General features: G+C 40.1%; 1 protein-coding gene across 2 annotated transcripts in view; it reads left to right on the forward strand.

Annotated features, from left to right (window-relative positions):
* The window catches only part of LOC131681934 (uncharacterized), a 35,049-nt gene extending 14,748 nt beyond the window's left edge, over positions 1-20,301 (forward strand). For both annotated transcript variants that reach the window (XM_058963040.1, XM_058963048.1), the window contains exons 2-5: positions 8,903-9,027; positions 9,660-9,851; positions 11,125-11,200; positions 19,259-20,301. In XM_058963040.1, coding sequence (XP_058819023.1) covers positions 8,937-9,027; positions 9,660-9,851; positions 11,125-11,200; positions 19,259-19,367 — 468 coding nt within the window. In that variant the 5' untranslated portion in view covers positions 8,903-8,936 and the 3' untranslated portion in view covers positions 19,368-20,301. The remainder of the gene's footprint in view (positions 1-8,902; positions 9,028-9,659; positions 9,852-11,124; positions 11,201-19,258) is intronic.
* The last annotated feature ends 1,447 nt before the right edge of the window (positions 20,302-21,748 follow it).

Here is a 21,748-nt window from a genome sequence, read left to right on the forward strand (position 1 = left end):
TAATGTTTTCTTTGAGAATTCGTATTAAAATATATTCAACATCAATTTCTTTTGTGAAATACACTTATAATTAGACTCGTTATAAAGTTTAGATTTATTAGGATCAACATTCTTGCGTGAATTAGCAGATATAATAATAATTCACATCAATAAATAAAATAAAATAGTACAGTACGTTAAAAGGTAGGATCCGAATTTTTGGAGCTGTAACTTTTTACTGTGAAATTGTTATATAAGTAGAACAACATTTTCGTTATAATTGATAGTTTTAAAATTTGATAAGCGGTAAAATAATTAAATACAAAGTTTGGATGAGAAATAATAAAAGTAATATGGGACTACTATACCTAGAAATGTTACATTTTTATTTTTATTCAATTTGGGCTATCGTCTTCTACGATACCGCTTACGTCAAAGATATGACCTTATTTTTATATATGTCAAATGATCTTTAACGCGCAATAGAAACGCGAAGATCTTAATTCACGACGAGGAAACATTTTTCGGATCGCCTACACCATCCTGAGGGTCACTTCTATCTCTATTATCTCTCACGACAAGGTCATCATCGTTAAAGCTATCTAGGTGCCCATGATCAGATGCTCCTTCTTGCTTCTCACACCAGCGTAAACCCTTCGTCATTGTTATTAATTTCTTCGCAGATGGTGCTGACAGTTGATTTTGGGGTGCTGGACATCGCTTTTGCAGTTATTATTAGAGCCTGAGCAGTTGCCACAAATTTGGTAACCGATTGTGAATCAAGTATTGATATTGAAAATTGGTTAGCCTTAAATGAGTGGATGAGTTGTAAAAGGGATCAAAATCAATAAAAATGTATACCACAAGATCATTTTGAAGGCTGTTGTATTTTTAAGGGACAGAGCACTATCTAGATAAAAATAGATGTTTCAACAGGACAAAACGCTTGCTCAAAGAACAAAACCTACTCAAGGTATAAAGGCCTCCTAAATAGTTACATTGTCTAATTTACTGCCTTTGTCTGTTCCCGAAATCATTGCACATTTGGAGGAATTTTCTTCCGATTACTACCAGAACATGAGAGGAATGAGAACGAAAACACAAGAATTCCATCTAGCGCAATCTGTACCAGATCCGCTCACTGACGAATGTAAACAACACGGATATCAGAGGAGAGCTACTTGAACTTCCGACTGCTATTCTTGAAGTCGATCCTCACCACAAAACGTTTGTCCTGCGTACCATCTCTGGAGATGATTCATTTTGACTTGAACCATTGCAACTTTGACGAAATCTCACAATGTCAAAAATTACAGAGGTATCTCATTATTAAACTGTCTCTCCAGTTTTAAAAACATTTCGTTTGCTCAAGCTACATTGACTGAGAAAGTCGAAAACATTCACAGAAATTCCAGTTCCAGTCGATATAATACTCAAAGAAGTTCTCGAAAACCTGATCTACAATGCACATTTTACCAAAACTATACAACTTAACCTCATTTAAGCCTTTAGAGAAGTTTTCGTAGATTGTGAACTCCTTCTTTTTAATAAACGACCATCAGTAAAGTTATAGAACGACATTTGGAAAAGTTTACTGACGACATGTAAGCTCTATCTGTCATACTTTTAATTTTACAACTAATCGAAATCGAAAGTGAGGGTGTTTCTTAGTGTTTTTGTTTTTGGAAAAACTGTTTTATTTAAATAACTTTTGCGGTATTGACTTAAAACAGAAGTAGTCTTCAGACAACTTTAAGACTGTTTTAAGGTGAATAATTTGTTTCATAGCACCGTATATTTAACTATTTTCTCTGGAAAGTTATGAGCACTTTTTCGCCCAAAAAAAGGGTTCTTTGGAATAACAAGATCAGAAGAAAATGTTCGTCTTGAAAAACTCTGGAAAACAACTAAAGGATAGGCTGGAAGAAAATGAAAACTGGTTCAGTTATAATAAGGGAGACCACTTATATAATTGTGGCAAACAGTACCTAATGCTTAAAAAATTTTTTTGTTGAAGTAATAAAATGAGTTAGACATGTGCGCTATTCTGAAAAATGTTTATTAAGGATTCATCTATAAAATAAAAATTTTCGAGTGTAAGGTGTCATAAAAGGGCGGCTTTCTCGGAACAAGATTTTTCGAATCTGCGGGCATTCTCGTTTTGGTACCATTAAGCCAATCAACTTCGGGGTTTGCCCGCCTAAAAGAAGACAACATTCTCGGGCGCTGTGACCTACAAAATCGCAATATTTTGATCATTAACGATTTTTTACAGCCGGCCAAAGTGGACAAATCATGCGAAAAAACGATACTTTATTTTCAAGTGGCCGCCATTTTGTTTTAAATCGAAGTTTTCCACGTTTTTTAGGTTAAGACGCCTCTACGGAATGATCGTTTTAGGTTTGCTGCTTGTAGATGACGTATTGCGACCTGTATCGTGCCCGCAGATGAGGTCGGTTTTCAAAACACCTTTTTTGCTGGAGCCGCCATTTTGGACGCCATATTTGACACCTTGCACTCGAAAATTTTTATTTTATAGATGAAACCTTAATAAACATTTTGCAGAATAACGCACATTTCTAAGTCATTTGACTTCCTCAAAAAAAAAATCAAACATTAGGCACTTTTTGCACAATTGTATAAGAGGACACCCTTAAACATTTGGTTTTTCATTAATTGACCCTTTGCTATATGTTAAAATTGCTTTCGCGGTAAACACTATAAAAATATAGTTTCATTGCACTTTAGAATACGTTTCGGTTATTATAAATAGTGGGTAGAGGGGTTCTAATTTTTTTTAAATCAGAAGATTTACTTTTCAATGGCTCGAGATAGACTTTCGCTATCTTCCAGAAAATTGTAAAAAATAAAATTTTAAAAAAATTTGTCGAAGAAACTGGATCTGTATGTTGTGTACTTTTCATTTTACAAGAAATTGACTAAAAAATAGGGTGTTTCTTAAAAAATGGCTTTCATTTTATAACTTTTGCAGTTTGAAAAACTTTAATTCTTTATAAAAAAGTTATCATAACTTTGAGACGAAAAAAGTATAGCAGTTGTGTTTTGAAGCAAATTATGCGCCTTAAAAAATGTTTCAAGTTGCCCAAAGAGTACTTTAGTGTATAATAAAACCTGTTTTAATCCACCTAGAGGTGCAATTGTGCCTTTCTCATTTCTCTAAACTATGGCACGGAGGCTTTTTATGTTCAACATAATTGTGGAAATGTCCATTACATTCTTAGTACACTTTGCACCTTTACACAATGGCATGCCAGCCACGAACTTGATGAGCTACGTGTCGACGGTGAAACACTTGAAACAAAAAATATCATACTTCATTAGCCTAATCAGCATTAGATCAATGTTATCTGCTTGCTAACTCATTTTGTCATGCGGGGGTGGGTATGTGAGGAGGGCGAAAGTCCCATGAACGAACGACTTCCCAGCTTAAATTGGTATGCTTTGTGATATAGTGGTGGTTTAAAGATGATGGGGTTGAAAGGGAGGGGTATGAGGGCTGGATGGGGTGGTGGTCTGAGGGGTGATTTAAGGAGATTTTTAAAGGAGGGGCGCGAACAGTAGAGGGGGGTGTAACCCCTCTCCGTAAACCATCAACTACGCTCCTGTTAAAATCCAGAAACCCTAAACGAGTTGAAAAAAAAATTAGGTTGACGTTTTTCAGAGTGATTGCATAACCTTTCTATATGAGAAAGGCAAAAATGTGCCAAAATCCAAAAAAGTGAATCGTAGTCAAATTTTTTTTCGAGTTTACATCAAATCTCGACGTTTCATGCACCTTGAACACATTTAGCATCAAAAATAAAAATTCAGTTTTTAATTTTTCCTATAGTTTATATGAGAAATTTCTGTGTGGCCGCACTCTGAAACCCGTAATTCCGGAACCAGAATTCCGATCGATCCAAAATTCAATAGCAGCCGATGGGAAGGTTGCACCTTTCATTTGAGACTAAGTTTGGGCAAATCGGTCCAGCCATCTCTGAGAAAAATGAGTGACATTATTTGACACATACGCACATACATACACACACACACATACACACACACATACATACATACACACACACATACAGACTTTTTCCGATCTCGACGAACTGAGTCGAATGGGATATGACACTCGGCCCTCCGGGCCGGGATTAGGTTGACGTTTTTCAGAGTGATTGCATAACCTTTCTATATGAGAAAGGCAAAAATGTGCCAAAATCCAAAAAAGTGAATCGTAGTCAAATTTTTTTTTCGAGTTTACATCAAATCTCGACGTTTCATGCACCTTGAACACATTTAGCATCAAAAATAAAAATTCAGTTTTTAATTTTTCCTATAGTTTATATGAGAAATTTCTGTGTGGCCGCACTCTGAAATCCGTAATTCCGGAACCAGAATTCCGATCGATCCAAAATTCAATAGCAGCCGATGGGAAGGTTGCACCTTTCATTTGAGACTAAGTTTGGGCAAATCGGTCCAGCCATCTCTGAGAAAAATGAGTGACATTATTTGACACATACGCACATACATACACACACACACACATACACACACACATACATACATACACACACACATACAGACTTTTTCCGATCTCGACGAACTGAGTCGAATGGGATATGACACTCGGCCCTCCGGGCCGGGATTAGGTTGACGTTTTTCAGAGTGATTGCATAACCTTTCTATATGAGAAAGGCAAAAATGTGCCAAAATCCAAAAAAGTGAATCGTAGTCAAATTTTTTTTTCGAGTTTACATCAAATCTCGACGTTTCATGCACCTTGAACACATTTAGCATCAAAAATAAAAATTCAGTTTTTAATTTTTCCTGTAGTTTATATGAGAAATTTCTGTGTGGCCGCACTCTGAAACCCGTAATTCCGGAACCAGAATTCCGATCGATCCAAAATTCAATAGCAGCCGATGGGAAGGTTGCACCTTTCATTTGAGACTAAGTTTGGGCAAATCGGTCCAGCCATCTCTGAGAAAAATGAGTGACATTATTTGACACATACGCACATACATACACACACACACACATACACACACACATACATACATACACACACACATACAGACTTTTTCCGATCTCGACGAACTGAGTCGAATGGGATATGACACTCGGCCCTCCGGGCCGGGATTAGGTTGACGTTTTTCAGAGTGATTGCATAACCTTTCTATATGAGAAAGGCAAAAATGTGCCAAAATCCAAAAAAGTGAATCGTAGTCAAATTTTTTTTCGAGTTTACATCAAATCTCGACGTTTCATGCACCTTGAACACATTTAGCATCAAAAATAAAAATTCAGTTTTTAATTTTTCCTATAGTTTATATGAGAAATTTCTGTGTGGCCGCACTCTGAAACCCGTAATTCCGGAACCAGAATTCCGATCGATCCAAAATTCAATAGCAGCCGATGGGAAGGTTGCACCTTTCATTTGAGACTAAGTTTGGGCAAATCGGTCCAGCCATCTCTGAGAAAAATGAGTGACATTATTTGACACATACGCACATACATACACACACACACACATACACACACACATACATACATACACACACACATACAGACTTTTTCCGATCTCGACGAACTGAGTCGAATGGGATATGACACTCGGCCCTCCGGGCCGGGATTAGGTTGACGTTTTTCAGAGTGATTGCATAACCTTTCTATATGAGAAAGGCAAAAATGTGCCAAAATCCAAAAAAGTGAATCGTAGTCAAATTTTTTTTTCGAGTTTACATCAAATCTCGACGTTTCATGCACCTTGAACACATTTAGCATCAAAAATAAAAATTCAGTTTTTAATTTTTCCTATAGTTTATATGAGAAATTTCTGTGTGGCCGCACTCTGAAACCCGTAATTCCGGAACCAGAATTCCGATCGATCCAAAATTCAATAGCAGCCGATGGGAAGGTTGCACCTTTCATTTGAGACTAAGTTTGGGCAAATCGGTCCAGCCATCTCTGAGAAAAATGAGTGACATTATTTGACACATACGCACATACATACACACACACACACACACACATACACACACACATACATACATACACACACACATACAGACTTTTTCCGATCTCGACGAACTGAGTCGAATGGGATATGACACTCGGCCCTCCGGGCCGGGATTAGGTTGACGTTTTTCAGAGTGATTGCATAACCTTTCTATATGAGAAAGGCAAAAACTGCAAAAGTTATAGAAATAAAGCGGTTTTTAGGGAACACCAGGAAATTTGTCTAAAATTTGTGATTCATCGAAAACAGTCAAGCTCTATCTCGAACCGTTAAAAAGTTTAATTTTGACTATTGATGAAATTAGAACCACCTTAGCTTCCGTTTAAACCAAAAGAAGGACCTTGCAAAGTACAACAACTTTGCCAAACATATTGTAAGGAAAAGTCATTTAATTTTACCAAAAAGTTAAAATTTCTCCTAAATTTACATGCTGAATCACTGTGCAATGGCACGTATGCAGCTGCATCCTATATTATCGTGGAATATTTACACGGTTTTTCAGGAAACGATCCACAATTTCTAACCTGATAGCTTACACTTCTACGTTGTATCATGCCGTCGAGAAGCATCAGCAGGTGAACGCAATTTATATCGATTTTATATCGATTTTATAAAAGCTTGGGACAAAGTGTCGCAGCACAGCGTCACAATCTTCAAATTAAAACATTTTCGATCGCTTGGCATTCGTGAGTATAAAAGACACGCGCTCAAGCATATTCAGAACACCCACATGTCCCGCAAGGCAGTCATCTGCGCCCGCTTATTTTTAGTTTATTTATTAACGATATCTGTAGTTCTACGAAGTCCGGGAAATTACTATCCGCGGACGATCTCAAAATCTTCTGAACTATCGCTTCGCCACTAGACGCCTTACTGCTTCTAGAAGATATCTGTATAATTCAAGAATGGTGCACGTTTAACGAACTGGAATCCAGCGTTAATAAATGGGAAGTAATTAGTTTCGAATGCTTGCATACTCCAGGACGCTATGAATAGAGCCTACAAGTAAGAACAATTGAAAGCATCGACTCAATCCGTGACTCGGGAGTGCTCTTCGACAGGAAGTTGAGCTTTTCCGATCAAGCCACCGCGACAACTGCTGAGGCTTTCGTAATGCTGGGACTCGACGGTGGAAGCAATCCAGACAAAGAAAGAGTTATGAGGAGGGGCAATCGGTACTGCGTAGAGTTAACGATAGATGTTAAGCATGCGTGCAACAGCGCCAGCTGGGAAGCAATATCAGTACCATTACACAAAATGCGAGCCCATCAATACTTGACCGATATACTGGACGCCACGCTCTACCTGAAAACACCGGACAGACCTCGACACCCTACCGAGTAACCGGTGAGTAGACTCCACCGCAGGGAACTAGATCGAGTAAATCGTGTCCCACAGCAAGCAGCGAGACGTCAGGGTATCCCCGGACAGACCTCAGTACCTAACGATTGGCCCGTTTAGTAGAACAGTTCCACCGTCCGGGACTAGTGCAAGTAGATTGTGACAAAGCTCAATGGCCAGCGAGAACTTATCGGTGGGGAATATTCGAGAGAAACTCGGATCTAAGAGGCTTAAGTAAGCAGATAAACGACAATGTACAGTAAACATGACGAAACGCAATTTCATGGACCAAATGACGCTTCGAGTTAATTACGGAAAACTCGTTAGCAAAAAAGAGGTAGTAGAAGCACAATCAGCCTCACACAAAGCAAGATTTGCTTTTAGTGGTCATGCACATACACTACAAGCCAGGTTTTTGATGCTTTTTAAACCTTACTATAAAAATACTCTATAAGGATCTGCCAGATAAACAAATAGTAACTGTGAGCTACCTTGAACAGGAAACGAAGACTGCTTGCTGCAAACTATTTACGCAGAAGTATCGTGTCTACGTATCTGCAAGAGCAGTTGAAATTGATGGGGCGGACATGCAAAGATCTGCTGAAGCATGGGGTTGGAACTTTCAAAGACCCTATGCTTCAGTCAGTTAAAATTCCGGATTACAAGCAATTGTGTTTAGGAAAAATTGCGGAAAATAATAAGATAACTTATTCTCCGGCCACTTCGTTTCATGTGACGTTCGCCGGGCCAATTTTGCCAAAATTTGGTCTCTTGGGTCGAGTTCGACTGTGTGTATCGCGGGTCATGAACCGCCTTTGTTGCAGTTACCCACTGTATAATTAAGGCACGGTATTGAAAAAGCGAAGAGAATCATGAAGGTGTGTCTTGCACTAGGAAAGCTGAAAACTGTCACTACTGTGGGAAGATTTCACATGATCTGTCAGCATGTCCCGTGTACGAATTGCTCGAGAAAAAACTGAAGCTTTCCCTTAAGGAGCACTCCAAGCACTCTTTTAAAGAAATGTCACGTACAATTTCTATGATTACTTGCTCAATGTAGAGTGCGGCCTTTGACGACCACATTGAAGGCACATCTTGTACTGTGACTGGGAGTTTTTCCAAGAGGAAGCTTCCTCGTACGGCCCGAGGATATCTCACGATGGGTAACTAAATATAATAACTTAACAACATGTTATTACAAAACTGAAGCATTGGTCTCGAAAATGGCATATTAACCCTCCGGCACTCGCGCGAATGGCTCCCCGAATGAGCAGCCGCTGGTGCTGAAAGAAGATTTCGCTAGATTTTCTGAAGGTACAACGACGCGAGTGCCGGAGGGTTAATAGAACAAGGTCACGGATTCGATCACTGTTTACAATGGAATTGCAGAAGTATCATTCAGCAAATCAATTCCTTCAAATATTGAGATGTAATTCAAAATGTGACGGAAATATTTATTTTTACTGAAAGCTAAGCTCTATCGATGCATGACACAATCATGTATTTACAGGTTTACAAAGAAGCTAACTTTGAAATCATCTGTTGCATTTTTCATTACAGCGAACGAAACAAACCTACATAAACCTTAGTCAAAATGTTCAAGAATCACCTAGCGATGATTGGCATGAATGAAACGCCAAACAAGAAAGCCAAATTCTGGCAGTCATACATCAGATCTCTAAAAGGTGAGTACCACAGAATTCTACTTGATTTTTAAGTTTGCATATTGCTCCGAGTTATTTCAATAATTTAAAGCAGAATTTAGCAAACTTAGTCTAAAGGTAGTCAAAGTTACACAATTATTTGGGTTCGCATGTGCCAATAAATGGTTTATGATTTAATAGTAGTGTCCAACGGAAGATATGGAAATATTCAGTTTAAATGAAGTGACTATGTGGAAAAATCACCCCCGAGACAGGATTTGAACCTGCAACCCTTGGGCCTCCGGACCAATGCACTAAGCACAGGATAGGATAAGGATTAGTCCCAATGATTTCCAGTTCGAATCCTGCCTCTGGCCCTATTTTTTCCCATCATCGTTTCCGTTCAACTCAACATTTCGATCTGTTTTTTTCCGTTTATCAAAATTACCCACAGCTTCAAAACAAATCTTCACCTCATCGCTTTATGTACGAATAATATTGAATACTATTTCACACAGATTTGTCGTGTAAGTGCGATATTATTAACAAAGGAAATAATCAGTCAATTATTTCGGCTCACAGTTATTAAATTAGAATTCATTACCACAAATTACCGCGCCCGACCACACGAACCAACGCTAATGCTAGCTGCTCTAAATTATGCGTCCTTCCAGGATCCGATGATATTCGCGCACACGACACGCCAACCTGGCGGCACCGACCGATTTTGCTGTACGACGAACCAGACACCGCAGCCGGCCGCATCCAGTCCGCTGGTTATCACTATCTGCCAGTGCACCGGGAGACGTACGGTTACTCGCCACGACCAATCTACGACCATCACTATCCACGCTCACAGCGAGCAGGTGAGTGCGTTTTAGCAGTTTCAATTGTGAATTAGGCAACACGCACAGACACACACACACGAACAGATGTGATACCCTATTCTGGGACACAGAAAGCACAGTTGTGGTTCGTTAGTCATACACTTTTTAACATTCTAGCGGTTTTGATAAAAAGTGTGGATCATAGTCTCACAAAAAAGCTCCTAAATGCTAAAATCTCTTGCCAAATTTACTTTGACAACCAAACTGACAACTGAAGAGAGATGTGAAAAAGATGCATTTACACTACTAACATCACTCACTTTTTGACATCTGTCAGTTATTCCAAATAGTGAATCAAATTAAGAAGTGCTGGTCCAACTAGCAAATCTCGAATACATACAATGGCTCACACAAGTATTAAAACAAAGGGTTTGGGAAAGTTAAAAAATCTTTTCGTCTTTGGTATTCATATTGCACAGTTCACACCAAATCGAACTGAACAGTTTAAAAGTGTGATGAATCAAAAGTGTGATCAAAAGTGCAACTCCTTTGACCTAACAGATTACTGACATTGAAAAGTGTCAAAAACAGACTTCTTCTTATTTTGATTATCTGGTAGGTTAGCATGGCTGCCAGTCTCGCGGTTTTCAAAATATATTTGATAGAAAAAGTTAATTTTTTGTCGATTTCATATAATTTCATTTGGCAACCGTGAAAAAAGTGTGATAGCGAAGTGCATCAAAAATCCAGCTTTCAAAGCAATAAACCAAAGAGAATAGGGAAAGAGACGAACAGTGAAAATCAGTCAAAACGGCAACACTCCCTTTATGATGATTTCAACACTAGAATTTTGGCAACCGCTTGCACAGGCAGCATTTTAAATGACTCCTATTATATTTTGAAAACAAGCCGTATGTCGATCGTTGGATTTGTTTATCAAACGATGCGCATTTCGAAACAAGGAGATGAAATAATTCTAAAGCTTGTTTTCACTCATACATATACTCTAGAATGCACCTCACAATCACGATTGAACCAAATTCTGACGAAAATTAAAATTTCTTTTTTAATAGATGTACAATACTTATCTCCTCCAACTCAGGCATGAGTAATGATTATTTACATTGCACGATTGGTCTGCTCAATAAGGTATTTTTGGCTTCACACTATTCGTCTCTTTCCCTATTCTCTTTGCAATAAACAATAATGTGCTCCAAAGACAGTATATTATTCAAATACGCAGTTCAAGTTCCAGCAGTTCCATTACATGACTACGCTTTGATGTAATGTATTGTATCCTTTATATCTACAGCTAGCGTTGGCAGACTGGCCGATGCCGAGAAGGCCTGGGCTGACCATCTGGAACGGATGAGGGACATCGATCGCAGGTAAGACATTATTCTGCAATTATTATAAGCAAATAGAAAGTGGCAGTCCTTATTTCACGCAAGGTGTATTCTTTTATACGAGTTGCAGTTCAAAATCAAATGAAATTGCGCCTTTCGTTTTGTTTCCTATTTTCAGCCTGGGTAACTAATGCGCATCTTGTGTACATTGTAGAGAATCAACTTGCTCATCATGTACACCAGTTGCGAACGCTGGAAATAGGAGAAAAAATGAAAAGTTCAGTTTTTAACTGCAACCAGAATAATACGCCAAAGTGCCAACCCGTTTTAATAATCACACTTTGAATGACTCCACCCTAAACCTACCATAATTATAGTTGAACAATTGCAATGAACCAGTACACGCTGCGTTACATAGCGGTACTTTCCGAGCCCCTGCTCGACCGGAATGACATTTGGTGCGCTCTTTGTTTACTTGGCTGATCAGCTGTTCACAGGTTTTCTAAAGAACAGCTGATCATCGAAGTAAACAAAGAGCGCACCAAATGTCATTCCGGCCGAGCTAGGGCTCGGAACGTAACGCTTGTAACACAGCGTATTTTGATTGATATCTAGCATGAAGTGGTTACAGATTTTACTTGATAAGCAGACGCGTGGTTGTTTCGATAAGCACACTGAGTTCAATATATTCCAATACACTCTAAAAAATGCGTGAATATAATATAGTAGTTATATTTTTAATTTAAGGTATATTTAATTGAAAGCAGCGTTTTCGGAGAATTTTCATTTATTCAGGCATTCCAAACCCAATCAAGTTTTCTTAGTTCTAATAAATCAGTTCAAATAAATCAGATCTTTCTTCCGTAAAATGAGATTACCGTGCTACACCAATCAGCAAAAAATTAATGGTGATGTTGGGGATATCTGCAATCTTCAATTGATCGAATCAGAGAAAATAACTTGTGATCCGCGAAGGACAGCCATGAAGTCTTCAGCACTAGATGCACATCATTGAAATACAGCAGAAACATCCACCATCCCAAGTGCCTTCCTTGGGATATTACTGACTTAGAAGTAGATGTGCGAACCCGGTAATCTCTTACGACAACCACCATCCCTCGGTGTACGAGATGGGACTGATTTTCATTTCCGAAACGAAACATCACTTCGTTAAAAGTTTAATAACTTATTTTAAAAAAGCCAGTTTGACTAGCAGTCTTTAACAAAGCTGTAGACAATTTAATTATATTTTTAATTTTCACTTACAGTGATAATACAATTCATACAGTGCCACCTAGCGGCAAAAATGTGAGCTAATGGATTTTCTCCATGTAAATTGTCGAAAAACCCCATACAAACTTCAGGCACGTTGTTCCAGTAGCTAGACATGTCCGATTTGCTTCAAATTTGGAGCAAGTACTCCTGGTGGGACTAGGAATCTACTCAGGGATGGGCCGATTGAGTTTTCAAAAATTGATTATTTTTCTAGGCACTCTAATGGAAGCGCATGGTCTTCAGGGCAACATAATTTAAAAATTTAAAGTAAGCAAACGCTTTATAAAATGAGTTTATAGTAGTATTCTCCTATTTTTATGATATTGTTGATATAAGTGATCAATGAACTAAATATATCGTAAAATAAAATCGTAAGAAAGGATCGATAACATTGTACGGAAAAATGAATCTGATTTTTTCTGACTTTAGACATCAGTACTCGAAAATTCGCTTAATTTTTGATTTTCAACCAAATTAAGCCGTGCCCCGCGAGAAACAAACGACAAAAGCATGTTTTTTCTCAGCATTTTTATGATTACATGATATTTGAACAAAGCAAAAGACAGCTTAATCTAATTTGTCTGGTGATGGCCAATCGCATCATGCGCAGCAAAATTTTAGGTTTTGTCCGACTTTTGTTCAAAGATCCACCACTGTGCGACATTTCATACGTTCTATTATGTATGAACATTCAGATATGAAGCTATGTTGATCGTTACTTGGGTATATTGAGACAAAACTCAATGAAGTTATTTCTAGTTATACATTGAAGTTCCACTAATTCACCTTTTTATTGACTTTGAACATGTTCGCAGATTTTCAGCAATATATGATCGAAAAATGCAAACGGAGTCACCAAAACGTCGGTGTCCTATTGGAGAAAAACTAAAAGAAAACCATTGGAATCCGGTTTTTTGGTCAGTTCGTTTTTTTATAGGCACAAATGCGTTAGCTTGACGGTGCCGAATTCTTTTTTTTTACATTTTAAATGTCTTAAAACTAGGAGGTTAAAATGTTGAAATATTTTTTTTATATTAAGGGGAAAAACTTTACAGCTATCCTAAAACTAGACTATCTTAAAATCCGATATACAAGATGGGAAAGAATAGTTTAAAAAAAAGATTCAGAGAAATAAAATATATAAAGATTATTTTTTTGACGTGGGCTTACCCTTCGTCAAGATATCCAGAGAAAATTTTATTTCCAGGTGTAACAGCAGTTGTATCAGGAGAGAAAACCGGGTTAGTCTCAAGCAAAAACCGGGTTGGCGAATGGTATTCTTCGGATCTGCGGGGAATGCTTCGAAATTTGTCAGACCATCGGGTCATTCTCGTTTCAAATCCCTTTTATGCAGGCGTAGTGGTAACGCCGATGTGATCACATAGGTACGACAGGGAACGTCGAAAAAGGAGAAAAAGTAAAGAGGGGCTAAATTAGGATATTTATCGTTTTTATAAAAATGTAAATAGGGGACATATAGGGGAAATCCTCGGGTACAAAGAAAATCCTTTAGCTGGGACCTGGCGTCGTAATACCAGGCGGACGCCCAGACAACGTGCTCGATGTCGTGATAGCTTTCGTCACAAACGCAAAACTACAGACCCAATGCGCCGCAAATGCGCATCCAACGTATTGTGGTTGCATATGCCGGGGCATTACACGAATGAAATCCCGACCCACATCCATCCCTCTGAATCAAATGGCTTCGTTGATACCTTTGGGATAATAGAATGTAGCTAGTTCCCCCTTGCCCCACAAGTTTTGCCGGCTGTTGACTGTTCTCTGATGACAGTTACTAAAGACTTCGTTGAAGCAAATTGATCTTTCGTAGATGTTATCTTCTAATGTCGAGCTATTCATTACCCGGGATGGAGCAATGAGGAAGGGCTGAAAAAAAGTTGGTCTGGAAAGATTTTTCAAATAACGTACACAAAAACTCCCGTGTCTTACCCAGCAAATACGGAACTGCTTTGTAGGCTTTATCGCACGAAGAGCCTCGACGATTCCAAGGGTATACTGAATAGCAGCTAATTCTGCGACATAAACTGAAGCAGGATCATTGATCTTTAATAAAGCGGTGACATTATCATTAAAGATACCAAAGCCAATGGACCCATCAAGAATGGGTCCGTTTGTGTAGAACATTTTGTCGCAGTCAACTCCTTGGAATTTATTATAAAAAATATTGGGGGTCACTTGAGGGCGAATATGATCCAGGATTCCACGAATCTCCTTCATGGATGTATTGAATAATTCAGATAAATCTAAGAAACGGACGCCGCCGAAATCATACGAAGAAGGTTTGATGATCTGTGCCATGAACTACAAGATCATAAATCGGGTTTGGGAATTAAGCTCGAGTCTCTCGAAGTTATCAACCACCAAGATATCGCATCGGATGGGCAATCAATATGAGAGATCCCAAAATCGATTTTTCAGCGAAAGGACTCCCGCCAGAACTTCCAGGCTCATCGTATGGGTCGAGTGCATGCAACCCAAAGCAAACAAACAAACAACAATATTGGATTCGCTCTAGTTTGATGAAATGTAAGCTCGCAGCAGAGCGAAAGCAAAAACACCCTTACTCCATCACCGACAATATCGTTGTTCGGTACAGCCTGATCAGGTCTCCTCGGTGGGCACCCTACCATGTTCCAATTATTGTACGGAGAACGATGATCCTTTGTTGGCCCAATCTGTTTCAGATACCTAATGTGACATCCCCAGGTACCTTTAGAGTCGAACCAGACCCTGAGATATTCACGCAGAAGAATAAGGCCTTTTTCAAACAACAAAACGTTTAGTTGAATTTCAAACTTGACGAATGACTGTTTCAAACTGGAATGGGCGTTTCTCGGAAGGATGTATACAAAATTTGTTTATATTGTATGTAAAACCAAAATTTGTGTATTCTTACTGATTTTTTTCTGCGTGTTTAAAAGTTGTAACCTGAGTAATAGTTTGACCCATTAATTGCCCTGGTTCACAATGGTAGATCAACGATGGATCAAATGGGTAAACAATTCCTCGATAAATTCCGGGAGTACAACTTGCAGACATATCATCTGTTCATAGATTTCAAGGCGGCGTACGATTCAGTGAAACGAAATGAATTATGGCAAATTACGTTAGAACATGTATTTCCGACGAAACTAATACGGCTGACTCGTGTAACGCTGGATGGACCGAAATCAAGTGTAAGGGTTGCGGATGAAATCTCAACATCCTTCGAAACTTTGGACGGATTGAAGGAGGGCGATGCACTATTGAAGCTACTGTTCAACATAGCGCTTGAGGAAGTGATTAGGAGAATTGGTGTGCAGGGCAGTGATACCAACATCACGCGATCGCACATGCTCCTGGGCTTTGCGGACGATATCAATGTTATCGGGGTCGATCGACGTACCGTGGAAGAGGCATTTGTGCCTTTTAAGAGGAAACATTCATAATTAATACCGACAAAACAAAGTACATGGCCTGGGTCCAGTAGTGGTGCTAGATGGTGCAATATTTGAAATTGTAGATGAATTTGTGTACCCAGTGACGTGCCATAACGATGTTATCCGCAAGGTGAAAAGGCGTATTGAAGCAGCAAATAGGGCTTATGACGGACATCGTAAGCAGCTTAAGACCTGCAGTCTTCGAACGAAGACGGAATTCGCTCTATATGCGACCCTGATTCTCCCGGTGGCTTTATATGGTCCTGAAGCTTGGATGTTAAAGGAAGCCGACCGTAGAGCGTTCGGAGTATTCGAGCGTAAGGTGCTGCGAACAATACTCGGCGGCAAGCAGGAGAATGGAATCTGGCGGCGTCGCACGAACGATAAGTTATACCAAGTATATAAAGGGACGGAAGCTGATACAACAAGAGCAGACAGTGGTGGGCTGGACACGTAGTCCGAATGCCGGATGAGCGTCAAGCGGACAATATTCAACAGGGAACCCGGAAAAGGCCGACGGCTTCTTGGCAGGCCACGTACACGATGGTTTTGTGCGGTTAAGGAGGACCTGAAGATGCTCAACGCTCAGCGTAACAGCGATTGGCCCAGGATCGAGTCCAGTGAAGGAGGATACTCCATTCGACGTAGGCGCATCGATGCGCAGCTGTAGCCCATCAAGCATCAAGTAAGTTGCGCTGGTTCACGCATCTTTGAAAATACGACTAGCTCAGTTTTCTCCGTGGAGAACTCGATACCAAGCTGGAGGACCACCAAATTGTCCAAGGTATCTTGCAATGGTCCTTGTAAATCGACAACTTTGGGACCTGTAATAGAGACCACACCGTCATCTGCAAGCTGCCTTAGCGTGCAGGAATTGACAGTGTTATTCACCTGAAAATTATGGAGTAAGAGCCTTATATATGAGCCCTGAGGAAGACCCATATAGCTAATTCGTGATGTTGATAAATCACTATGTAAAAAATTCAATCTGCTCTTTGTTAGATTAGGAAATTTGAATTTCTGTTGAGAGCAACGCAAGACAATCGTTCGTCCCTTTGCCTTTGCGGAAGCCAAATGGCGAATCTTCCGGATACAAAACAGCATTGCAATTGGTCGACACGAGTTGTGGTCGGAGGCTGGTTATCATGGTTGTTGGGTGGCGATGGCCTTCACTTGCCTCCAGTCATGTGGGACAATATTACCCTCAAGAAATTTATTAAATAAATTCAACAAGCGTCTCTTGTCAGATTCTTCAACAACTTGAATTTGAATCTGCCTGGCCCTTGGGCTTTATTGTTACATGATAAGATAGCAAGTGAGAATTCCACCATCGAAAAGGATGTTTCGTTAGCACTATTGTGAAGGGACGCGACGTTATGGATCTTCTGTTTCGTGGTGGAATCCGGACAAACCTTCTTGGCGAAATCGAATATCCAACGATTTGAATACTCCACGCTCTCGTTAGTACTGTTTCGATTTCGCATACCCCGGTTCGTGCCCCAAAGAGTGCTCATCGATATTTCTATACTTAATTCATCAACGGACCGGCGCCAGTAACTTTCATCAATTTCTCAATTCATCATTCGCATTTCTAACGTCGCGTACTGTCGATAGCTAGCAGGTAACCCATCGTCTAGGAAGGTGTCATACGCGACGGTCTTCTCTGTCCCACCATGGGTTGGGAGACCGTCCGCGAGAGTTCGTGTCAGGTACGCGTTTAGTCTGAACTTAAATTGCGGTGTCTAGAATCAAGCCACCTTCTGGCCTCCACACCGAAGCTAAGGAGAGGAAATGTTTCTTACTTTTTCTATTGCTTCTAGGTACAGCAAAAGATGTTCCCTGCTGGTGTTCAGCACAGTCGCTTTCGTAAGTAGACAAGGTAGCATACATATTCGTAACGGTGGCGTAGCTATCTTTAGCATTTCTGCAAAAGATTGCTTAGAGCGTCCCTGAAGGGTACGCTTAAGTTTCTCCTCGCGCTGTTTGTACGCGGGCCATGTCGGGAGTTCATGAAGGATTTCTCCCACAGTAGAGGCACTTTTCAGCATCCCTTCTACAGGAATCATACATATGATTACCACCGCATTTCCCACAACCAACCTTATTACTACAATGGGAGGCTGTGTGTTCCAGATGTCTGCAATAAGTATAGTTAATGGCACGCGGCACAAAAAGGCGAATAGATAGATGAACCTTGTCAAGAGGAGGTAGTTGGGTAGAGCAAACCCGGCGAAGGTCACCCGATAAGAGTCTCAGTTGACATATGTCGTCCTCCCATCAGTTGCGACTGATGCTGAATGCATGCGTTTGCACTCCAATGTCAACATTCAAAAGATCTGCGCAATTCAAACTCGAGTCGGGAACGACCCCGTCACATTGAACTCGATTTGAAGGTACATATACTCAATACTTCTTAGAAAAAGGCCCATAGCCAGCAATATTATTTGCCTGCTTCAAACTTTTTGCCACCAGATGCTTGTCGGGGCGAATTCTCGGTATTTGTTCGTTTATTTAAGGATTTAATCTTAAATATTATCAAAATTATCGATATTTCTGTCATGGTCGAATATCGCTCTGTTAAAACTCGAGAAATCTACAAACAAAAATTGTCTTTAAACCGGAAGTAGATTACACACGGCCCGGTTGAGGAGGGTGGGTACAATTTCAGTCGGGGAGTCGATTGTATTTCGACATCCATCTCACTTTGATGCGAGGCATTGTTAGGAGAATTCATTTTGTACAGGCCTATTGCCCAGTGCACGTTGGTAGGAGAGACAAATATGAAGAATGTAATATACTATCGCTACTTATCTTAGATAACGGTATCCAGGTAGCTCAGAAGAAACGAAACACTTCTACTGCTCTGCTGACCGAATGACGGTTAACGTGTACAGTGTACACATAAAAGAAAAAAAAATCGAATGCTCGAAGAGGCGGAGAACGCGCGAGATAACCTTAAAAACAGATTAGCACTATTCTGAATTGCGTTGCACTGCACGGACTGGTATGATCAACTATCGGTCTGTGAGTTACCGAACGAATGGGTTTGATAATATATTTGCCAATCATCTCCAGGTATGCTCCGTCGCTGATTGTATTAGAGTCGATGCACGGTAACTCTTAGGCCGTTTTCTTCACCCTCGATTAACTTTTAAACCAAGTTCACCACTACGTTTAAACCTGGATTAAGTGCTAAGTCAGGGTGAAGAAATCGGCCTTTAGGGAATTAAATAAGAAGTTTAAACATGAAAAAAATCACTAGTTATGTTCACTTAACCGAGCTCAAAAATAAATTTCCCACTTTGCCCTACTCATTCCTATTTATATGTTAGCAGTAGTTTTTTCACGATTCCAAACATTAAAATGGATCATTTCTTCATTCCAGATACCCATCGCGTTACGGATTGTACCTGCGGGACAAACCCAGCCAGGTCGTGCTGCCCCAGGAGCTCGAATACGAACCAGACACAAAACCTTTCTTCACATCTCACTAAGCAGACACAGACAAGAAAGTCAACTAAAAATATTAAAAATTAAAAAAAAAAAAAGTTTAAAAGAAATGTGACACCTACACAGTGTTAGTCTACAGACCACTCACACAAACACACACACATAGACACTCAATATTTTCCGTTATGGATAACGATGTTTTTATTATTGCTAAGAAAAAGATGAATTGTAACATATTACTTTATACAACAAAACAAAAGGAAGTATCCGTTTTAACAAAATTATTGAACGTTCTTAAACAAAATAACACAATTACGAAATGATGATAAACAGTATGAAGGAACGGTATTATGAAATTGTAATTAATTTAAACAAAACAAATCAGATCAATCAGATAGCATCATGCAACATAGGATTCTTTGTAACTACCGCCACTGGAACCCAGAAGCCACCGCACATTTTCGACTAAATTGTGCAGTTTTCTCCGAACATAAATTTTCAACTGGATAGGATTATCAAACTAGCCCCGACCACTCACTCCACCCTACGAGGACTGATTTTCGAGAAAAACAACCAACTGGCCGGTAAAACATACCATCGTAACCTAGTAACCGAAGTCCTGCAGGCATTACTACCAACCAACAACTAGAAGAGCGCTCTCACAAAAGAAAAAAAAAGTTACTTTCCGGCTTTTTCTTGACCTTTAATCTGGCCCCCGGGCGGAGTGGGTGATCGGCAAAAGTTTACCTTCGTTACAGCTGATGTCATGGACAGGATCTCCTGCTCAGTTGCCACCTGTAGCTACCGCGCGTCAATATCTAGTGAAAATGGGTTAATGAAAATCTACTGTCTGCGTTAACAATGTCTGTAATGTGTCGGCAACAGATTGGCTCTCTCTCTATCTGACGGTAGTGAACAAATGAAACGAGAATGGCAACAAAAGTATGAAATAAACAAGCTTCTCTATCGAGTCTCGTACCTTCTGTTTACAGCTTGATCGGCTTGGAAGTTGAAAGAAATGCATTGTATAGAATCCGGTTTTGCTACAAATACCCGTTTGTTCAATTTGTACAGGAATTTATTATTGAAATAGTTTCTCTTGATTGGTAGCCTTGATGCAGTCGTGATTTGCTGGTTGGATCCTGCGGGATTGTATACAACAGTTGTGATTCGCTGGTTGGGCAACAGCCTCTGTTCACATTAAGGAATTTGATTAGCTAGTTGGACCGACTGACAAATATCAAAACTTAGAAAGGAGGCGTAAATAGTTAAATGCACCTGTTCACATCTCTAATTATTGTCAGATTGATTGTCAAAAAAAAATTGACGTGAGATTTTGGCGTCCAGATACTTTTTAGTTGGACAATGGTCCAACCAATGGAGGTCCAAATTTTTAAGTGGTCCAGTTGAAAAGTGACCAACCAGCGAATCACGATTGTAGTTAGAACGAGTGACAGAATGCGGAGAGAGGCTGAGCTGGAGCAAGAACTGACATTAGGATGCGAGATGCGAGAAACCTGCCTGTAGCAAATCAAAGGAAGCTTGTCAGAATAAAAGCTGGCAATTCGCTCCAATTTACTCACTTCCCACACAATTTTTACGGTAAACGGAAAGTAACGACGGGTAGCCTAGAAAATATATTCAATAGCCTACAGCTGGTTAGCAACTGTTTAAATCCACCTAATCGTCTTAACCTTACCAATGATCCAATGTTACGCGACAACTGATGCTGCCGAAATGCAAGAAAAGGAGAACTTTTACAGTCAACTGAATGCTGTCGTGGATAAAATTCTGAAAGGTGATCTACATGGACGACTTCAACGCCAAGGTGGGCTCCGATAACTCGGACTATGAGCACGTCATGAGACGTCATGACCTCGGAGAAATGAGTAAAAATGGAGAGCTGCTTGCAGAGTTTTGTGGCAACAATGACATGGTGATCGGGAGATCGCTCTTCCCCCATCGGCCAGTACACAAAGTGACATGGGTTTCCCGTGATGGCATCACGGACAATCAAATCGACCACATCTGCATCAGCCGAAAATGAAGAAGGAGCCTCCTTGATGTGCGTAACAAGCGTAGCGCCGATATAGCGTCCAACCACCATCTCCTAATCGGCGAGCTCCGGCTGCGTATTGCAAGGATTCATCGACAGGAGGAGAAGATCGGGCTCCGGTTTAACACACGTCGTCTGGAAGATGCTGCGGTAAGAAGGTCCTTCGTCGAGGAGCTGGAGAACCATACCGCAGATATTCCGGAAGGTGGAAGCGTTGAAGATCAATGGACCGCCATCAAGAACGCCTTCATCGCCACCGGCGAGAATAATCTGGGTGAGCTACGTAGCCAGAGAAAACAGTAGATCACATATGACACCTGGAAGAAGATAGAGGAACGAAGGGACGCCAAAGCCGCGATTGAACGAGCT

Source organism: Topomyia yanbarensis, chromosome 1, assembly GCF_030247195.1.
Source record: "Topomyia yanbarensis strain Yona2022 chromosome 1, ASM3024719v1, whole genome shotgun sequence".
In the NCBI taxonomy this organism is placed as follows: domain Eukaryota; kingdom Metazoa; phylum Arthropoda; class Insecta; order Diptera; family Culicidae; genus Topomyia; species Topomyia yanbarensis.